At 37.2% G+C, this 8,214-nt stretch overlaps 1 protein-coding gene across 1 annotated transcript in view; it reads right to left on the bottom strand.

Annotated features, from left to right (window-relative positions):
• Vwa8 (von Willebrand factor A domain containing 8) overlaps positions 1 to 6,557 on the bottom strand; it is a 264,776-nt gene extending 258,219 nt beyond the window's left edge. The window contains exons 1-2 of the mRNA XM_013010639.1: positions 6,548 to 6,557; positions 5,849 to 5,926 (exon numbers count right to left, since the gene is read on the bottom strand). Of these exons, the coding sequence (XP_012866093.1) occupies positions 5,849 to 5,926; positions 6,548 to 6,557 (88 nt within the window). The remainder of the gene's footprint in view (positions 1 to 5,848; positions 5,927 to 6,547) is intronic.
• Between the last annotated feature and the right edge of the window lie 1,657 nt (positions 6,558 to 8,214).

The raw sequence follows: 8,214 nt of genomic DNA on the forward strand, positions 1-8,214 counted from the left end.
TAATGGATCTGACTTACCGTATTCCTGTCATGTGCCAGGTAAAAACATAAATGATTTTTTTACATTACATCTCATTTAGATCTCACAACAACCAAAGAAGGCAAGAAATGATAGAATGTAAGGATACAAAATTGAGCCAGACTGTCTGTGTTCAAATTCCAAATCCACTATTTACTGAGCTGTATAACGTCAACCAATTTACTAACACCATCTGTGCTCAGTCCCCCCACTTTTATAACGGATTGAATTTACAGATCTATTGTAAGCATATACAACAAGGTCCAGTAATGGTGTATGCTGTGTGAGTGTTACTATATTACAATAGAAATATCAAAGGCTGAAAGGTGGTATCATTTTCCATATAAGTCCATGAGCCAATATTAGATTTAAGTCTTTTGAATCCATAGTGTATACCAGTCACTAACTCCTATTGCCTCCTTTTGTAAGGCCTTTGATAGCATCTACCTTCATGCTCAACACCTTTCCTATAAGTGCGACCTCTACAGGACTACAGCAAATTTAGAAGGCTGCCACTCTGGCCATTGATTCTATTTTTCTATATTTAGTGACATTAATAATAAAGTTTTATTCTTCCTATCAAAATGTTAAAGTAATTGGTTACAAGCATTATGTTGTCAGAGAACTCACTTCTCCATAAAACTCCTACTTTCCTTATTCATGTTTCAGCATATATTCTCATAAAGAAAGTACCTCTGTGTGTGTCAGGAAATTGTACTAGACTCCTGAAAGAAAGCATTATGTCAAGTTATGTGATGCATGTGATACATTTTACATTAATGCTTGAAACTAGCTATATTTTTCAGATGGCCCCAAGAAAACATTAGTTATACTTAAAAGCACATCAGAGAAAAAAAGCAAGATTTAAGACTGTACGTTACCAACATCTGCAAAGCAAACTGCCAAGCTTCCAGACATAATTTAACATGTATACTGCCCAGTACATGAGAGAAACCCCCAACTTTGCTCATGCACAAGATGCCACCCTCTAGGAAACCATTAGTACTAAATATTGATGATAAACCACAGCAGAAAGCCTGATCCTACATTCTCTGATTTTCTTTTCTAGGTATGAAAGAATCCAGCCTCACCCACCAAGTCATCTTTCTACTTTATGCTCTGCACAGCAGGATGCACAATGTAGACTGGGTGGCTATCAACTGGCTCCGGAGTTTACACTCAAAGCATCTACTCAGCCTAAAACACCCCCTGAAGAAGTAATGGTTGAAGGAATACAGTAGTTACCTAATCCAAATCCATAAGACAATGTCAGCTATTTTCCCATGACATTTCACTTTAATCACCACCATCAGCCCACAGAATCACTCAAAGAGATTCCAACACACAACTATCACATTCCCCTAAATTTGATCTTGCCAGCACAGCATACTGAGAAATCTCAAAAGATGTACAATAATCTCTTCACTGCAATTGCATGTCATCTACTGCCATCACCTAACTACTGTACTATAGGTAGGACAGTGGACATCGTGGAGGGAAACATGGTGGTAAGGGACACAGGGCACTGCGTTCAGAACTGGAGTCCTCATTATCTACAACTGGGGCTAAATGTACTGAAATGTTAAATCAGTTCAGTAAAGACCTTTGAAGATTATAGAGGAAATCTATACACACAATGTCAGTTTATACAAAGCCACTTACTCACTTACGAAATGGGCTGAGAGTCTTCACCCAATATAGCTGCAACCAAAACTAACACTGGCTAGCATAGCATAGCATACCACTGATAAGAGATTTCATTTTTCTTAAAATTGGAAAAAATTCATCAATATAGACTTTAAAATTATTTGATGTAAGAGTATTTCCAGGGAGGGGGCCAGGCTAACCAGGAGAATGAAGGAGAATAAGTATTATCAAAATAGATTGCCTTCAACTATGAAAATAGAAAAATAAAATCTGCTGAAATTGTTTGGGAAAAGAATAAATTGTAAACAGGTATGGGAATCTAACAATAAAATCCTCTCTAATATAAGCTAATAAAAAGATAGAGCTAAGCAATGGTGGTTCACACCTGTAATCCTAGTAATCCTGTAACCTTATTCAGGAGGCTGGGATCTGAGAATCATGGTACAAAGCCTACTGAGGCAGAAAAGTCTTAGTGAGACTCTTATCTCTAATTAACTACTGAGAAACTGGAAGTGAAGCTGTTACTCAAAGTGGCAGAGCTCTAGCCTTAGGAAAAAGAAGTCAGGGACAGTGCCCAGATCCTGAGTCCAAGACCATGATGGACAAAAATATAAAAATTAGGAAGTGGCGCTATAGCTCAAGAGGTAGAGCGCTTGCCTTGAACTGAAGAGCTGAGGGACAGAGCTCAGGACCAGAGTTCCAGCCCTACTACCGACAAAAAAAATAACAGGGGGCTGGGAAGGTGGCTCAGTGGTAGAGCGCTTGCCTTGCATGCCTGAGGCCCTGGGTTCGATTCCTCAGCACCACATAAGCAAAAAGAAAAAAGCCGGAGTGGCACTGTGGCTCAAGTGGTAGAGCGCTAGCCTTGAGCTGAAGAGCTGAGGGACAGTGCCCAGGCCCAGAGTTCAGGCCCCACGACCGGACCCAAAAAAAAAAAAAAAAAGTTCAGTTATCCACTTGAACACTTGCATGTGAGAGACTTTGGACTAAGATGATGAATGGAAATTTTAATGGTTAAGGCAGGAGCTGACAAGACCTAGATAATGAAACACAAAAAAGCAATCAAACTCTTGGATGTATAATGTGCTTGGTCCCTGAATAGATGCTAGAGCTAGTATAAATTTCTATGGTGCTCCACACTGTGAAAACAGAAGTAAATTCTAATGAAAAGTTGACAACCAACTTTAGATTATAAACATTCATTACCTAAAGTGGTCAATGAAATGAGCCATTTTGTTTGATGAGATAAAACTGCTTTCATGGAGTTTGTCAATAAACTTTAGACTTCCCTTTCAGAATACTTCTTGTCTATGGTACCTGCCAACTAGCATTTATTAAACACATGAATAGCAGGGTTCATAGTTCAACAGTATGATTTATATTTCTTCATTACTATAATAGGGATTTTCAATGATTTCCTAATTACAAAAGTAGAAATAAAATATCATCACCATGCCTAACTAATTCAGTAGTTTTTTTTTCAAAATCATCTTTCATATTTTTAAATCCCACGGTAATTTTCTAACATACCATTCTTTCCATTTCAGGATTAATTTTCATGGCAGACTATAAAAGGAAAACCAAACTGAAGTTAGGAAATATAGGCTTTCTACTTGTTAACTGGTGTTCTACAAGAATTTTTGTGGTCCTACTTTCCTGGCTACAAAACAAAGTTTTGGAGAGTATGATAATTGCCAACGTTCCTTTCTTCAACAAAAGTCTGTCATTTTATGTTTCATTTGAAAATCAGAAACATCCAAAAGCAAGAAACATTTTTAGAAAGCTCAACTAAAGAATAAACAAAGGAAGGAAATACAATTTCCAAAGTATTTCAGATATTCTTTAAGCTCCAAAAGAAAAAAGTAGCCATCAAAATTCCTTATAACCCAAACCAAAAATCTTCAATCAATCATGTAATAATACAACGGTAAAAACAATTGTATTTTTTCCCATTGTGGAAATATTGCCTGAGAAAGAAAGTTCAATAAACTTAATGTTTGAACTTAATACAATAAAGATACATAAAACATGTTGCCTAATAAATTATATTTTATCTGTCCAATTAATATAGCAACCCCATAATGCCTGAGCAATCAACTAGTTTTCCAAGTCTCTTCTTCTAAAACAAATTCTTAACACTCTTTCTCTTACAAATGGACATAGTTACTTATAAAAAAAACAAAACACAGTAGTAGAAACAACAGTAGTAATAACACAGTAGTAGTAACAATTTTACCACTGGATGAAAAATATACTTCCATTTTGATATACAAATCTTAATAGACCATGATATTGTGTGCATGGAAGGAAGAATGAAGAATGGATAACATGCAAACTGGAGCTATAGACTACCCAGCTTCTCTCAACATAAATTCTTTGGGTAAATTTCAAACAGCAAGCTACTAACAACACAAAAAAAAAAACATGAAAAATTATCAATTTTTAAAGAAAAAGATCTTTGAAAGGAAATTGAGGCTTACATGAATGACTGACAAATGTAAGCCTGCTAACAACCTAACTGAGGGAGAACACAAAATCTAATCTATATGAAATGCATAGCAGATTAAGTGACTTACATTTTTTGAAACAGGGTATTACTATGTAGTCCAGGTTAGTCTGAAAACTTGTGAGTGCAGCCTGGCCACCCATTTGGAATCTTCTTCTGCCTCCTAAATCCTAGGATTACAGGTGTGAGGCACCACATCAGACCAAGATTTATTTTATAAAGACAGAATGAAATCTAAATTTTTTTGCTTAGCTCTTAAACAGAACCAAAATAACCTTTACTAATTGTCATATTCAGGATTATCACTCATACATGTGAAATAAAAAGAGGGAACCACACTAGGGAATCTAGAAAAATGATTGTGTGAGTATTCATATTTATTGAACACTAAGTACAAAGCACTACCCTACACATTTCATTTATGCTTTTTAATCCTTATTCTATATCCATGAGGTTGAAACCACAATCCCCTACAGTCAAGAAGACTGTAGTAGATGTTACCTAGAGAAATTCACATAACCAGAGAGTAGAACAGCCAAAATTATAAGCATAATCTCCACCCAAGCTATCATTTTCCTACAGAACTCAAAAAAATAAAAGTTTTTCTTTTATTAAGAGGCAATATTATTCATCTCTGAAATTTACTGTAAAAAATGAGCTACATTCACAATAAGAAAACACTCCAAAATCAGGAGAAATGCTCTTTTTTTCAATTATTATGTACCCATGGCAGGTAACATATAATAAATCTATTTTCTCAATTTTTCCCCAGATAAGTGTAACAACTTGTGAAGAATTTATGTCACTAATCTTGCCCCCAGAAAAGAAAACCTGTCTATTATAATAATGTGCTTAGACGTAACCATTAAACAATGAACATTAAAAATAAATGTTCCTGACTCCCACTTCTAGTTAGAATGAAGAGTACTGCAAGCAAATTTCACTCTAACATTACGAGCAGAACAAATCAGTTAATCTTCACAAAAAAAAAATCACAATTTCTTGAAGCAACACAAACCTAAGAATACAAAGAAACCTAAATAAACTAAATTCTAGAAAGTAATGAGCCCTTCTAAAGAGAGAAAAGACCCATAGCTAACTGTCACCTACTGAAGAATGGCAGGAGAAAAACAAAAGAAACTTTCAACTAACGTAGAAATAGCTAACCAACCATTATATGATGAATTAATATACTACACAGTCCAGTGACACAGAAAACCTACACCAATGCACACCCACCAGCCCATTAAAAACTACACACTGGTCTGACACTGGTGGCTCACACCTGTAATCCTAGCTATTCAGAAGGCTGAGATCTGAAGATCGTGGGTCTAACCCATACCCAGAAGTTAAGTCTGCGAGAATCATCTCTAATTAACCACCAGAAAACCAGAAGTTGAGCTCTGGTTCAAAGTGGTAGAGCTCTATCCTTGAGCTCAAAAGCTCAGGAACAGTGCTCAGGCCCTGAGTTCAAGCCCTACAACCATACCTCCTGAGTGAAACAAGAAAGGATCTCTGGGATAGGTCTGAAGTTTTCCAGACAAAAACTGAAGATCAAAATATAGATGAACGTGAAGCTGAACGTCCATTAGGTTTGAACTAGTATCTCTAGTTTTGTGTATGTTTGGAGATTTCCATAATAAAAAGTTAATATTCATTCATGAACATATTTCTTACTGTAATTCCGCGGCACGAGTTCCGGGTTCTTAGGAGTTTTCAATGTGTAGGATACATCTCCAATATTAACTGTATCACCTAAAATGAAAACAAAGAAATGTAAATGCATCAGCTATCTTTCCTTTTTCAACTATGACCTTGAACTGAGCATACTCACACATGTGCCCACCCTAAAGTGGTTCCTATATGATTCTGTATAAATTTCCCATACACCCCTTTGTTCAAGGAGGGAACTACTTTGTTTTTTTTTGTTTGTTTTTTTGTTTTTTTTGGGGGTCCGGTCATGGGGCCTGAACTCTGGGCCTGGGCACTGTCCCTCAGCTCTTCAGCTCAAGGCTAGCGCTCTACCACTTGAGCCAGAGCGCCACTTCTGGCTTTTTTCTTTTTGCATATGTGGTGCTGAGGAATTGAACCCAGGGCCTCATGCATGCAAGGCAAGCGCTCTACCACTGAGCCACCTTCTCAGCCCAAGGAGGGAACTACTTTGGAAACAACTTCCATGCTCTCCTTATCTGTCATAGGCAAGAAATCCTTGTCAATATATTGTTGTTGGGTTTTTTTGGCCATGTTTGTTGTTTCCCTTTTATTCATCAAGATGAGAACCTGTTGCATTTGGTTACATCATCAGGTAACTATTTATGAAGATGAGGGCAATTTGAGAAACAACAAGGTCAATACAGTACCCTGGAGCTAACGCACCTAGAACCATCCCTAGGCTTGATAGGTCAAAGGAGAGAGCAAATAGCAGTCTAACAGGAGCCATGATCCTTTGTAGAAAAAGACAAAGACTTGTGGTGACCTGGGCAGAAGAGAGCTGGGGAATAAATATGAAGAAAAGAAAAAGCTTGCAGAACAAAAAGCGAAAAAGACAAACCCATAATCATATATGGATAACTTAATATGCTTCTCTAAGTAACTGCTGGAAGAAGCAGAGGAGGAAAGGGCTCAAAAGCAGAGGAAACCACTTTGTGACATTTTGGCTAAGAGAAGTGTAGAGATAAAGCCAGAGAGATCTGAACTCACTCATCCCCATCTGACTTAAATGATGGTTATGAAACAATATGCCAATAACAGCATGATACATTTTTTTAATTTACATGGAACACTCACAAAAATATGACAGGCTAGATCATAATGCCAATCTTGATAAATGTCGCGTAACTGAAATTATATAGTATGCTCTCTGACCACATCTGAGTGAAATTAGAAATCACCAATGAAAAGGTAACTAAAAGATCTTCAAACATTTGAATATCATACAAAAGGCATCTGTAACTCCTCTGTATATCACCTTTATAATAACATTAATTTTTTAAAATACATTAAAATGGGCTCAAATGCTCATGCCTGCAATTCCAGCTAATCGGGACTGAGTCCAGAAGGATCATAGTTCAAGGCCAGGCCTTGAAAAAGAGAGTGAGGATCCCATTTTAACAATAATCTAGGAACGGTGGTCTACACTTTGTCATTCCAGCTATGAAGAAAACAAGTAGAAGGAGGATGTCCAGACCAGCCCTGGCAAAAACAGGAAACCTTATCTGAGAAACAAAGCAAAAGAAGGCTGGACTCCTGATTCAAGTGATGGAGCAATAACTGGCCAAATGAAAAGGAAGAAACCACAATAGAAAATGCTGTCACAGAGAAATAAGGCAGTGATCAATTAGTTATGTCTGTTGCAGACACCGAAGAGTTGGGGCAACCACACAAACCAGGCATTTACCATTCCTGTCTTAACAATTCACATTTTGGGCACTGTCCTCACCATGCTAGTTTTCTGACTCAGCTAGTCCATACCAATGGCACAGTTCTGTTCTTTACACAATTCCTAAATATCTACTTAGGTTACATTTCTCCCTGTGTTGCATTCCTGCCAGTTGCCTAACCAAGACTATTTTAAAGGCATCTCAATCCCAACAAAAATGGAACTCAGTGGGCCCAAACACATCGAACTCTTATATTCCTTCTTCAATAAATAGAAAGTTTACATCTTCAGCCTAAATGGCCTTCCACACTTCTCTTACACCATTATCTCTGTACACAAGTTAAATATTTTCATCTCCCCCAGTGAGCCCTCCCTAAATTTTCCTCTAGCATACCCACCCCCTCAAGAACTGACCACTCCATTCCTGGGGCTTGAATTCAGGGCCTGGGCTCTGTCCCTCAGCGTTTTTCCACTCAGGGCTACTACTTGAGCCACTCCTCCACTTATTCCTGTCTTTTTGCTAGCTAGATGTATAGTTTCATAATGCATTTCTTTCACGGTCTTTATACTTCTATAATGCTTTCTTTCACAGCATTTCATCAAATTGTATTTCCTCTATTAACAGTAATTCTTCAGTGAGGATATATGAACACTTTCCAAGGTT

Source organism: Dipodomys ordii, unplaced genomic scaffold (genome assembly GCF_000151885.1).
Source record: "Dipodomys ordii isolate 6190 unplaced genomic scaffold, Dord_2.0 Scaffold1, whole genome shotgun sequence".
Taxonomy (NCBI): Eukaryota; Metazoa; Chordata; class Mammalia; order Rodentia; family Heteromyidae; genus Dipodomys; species Dipodomys ordii.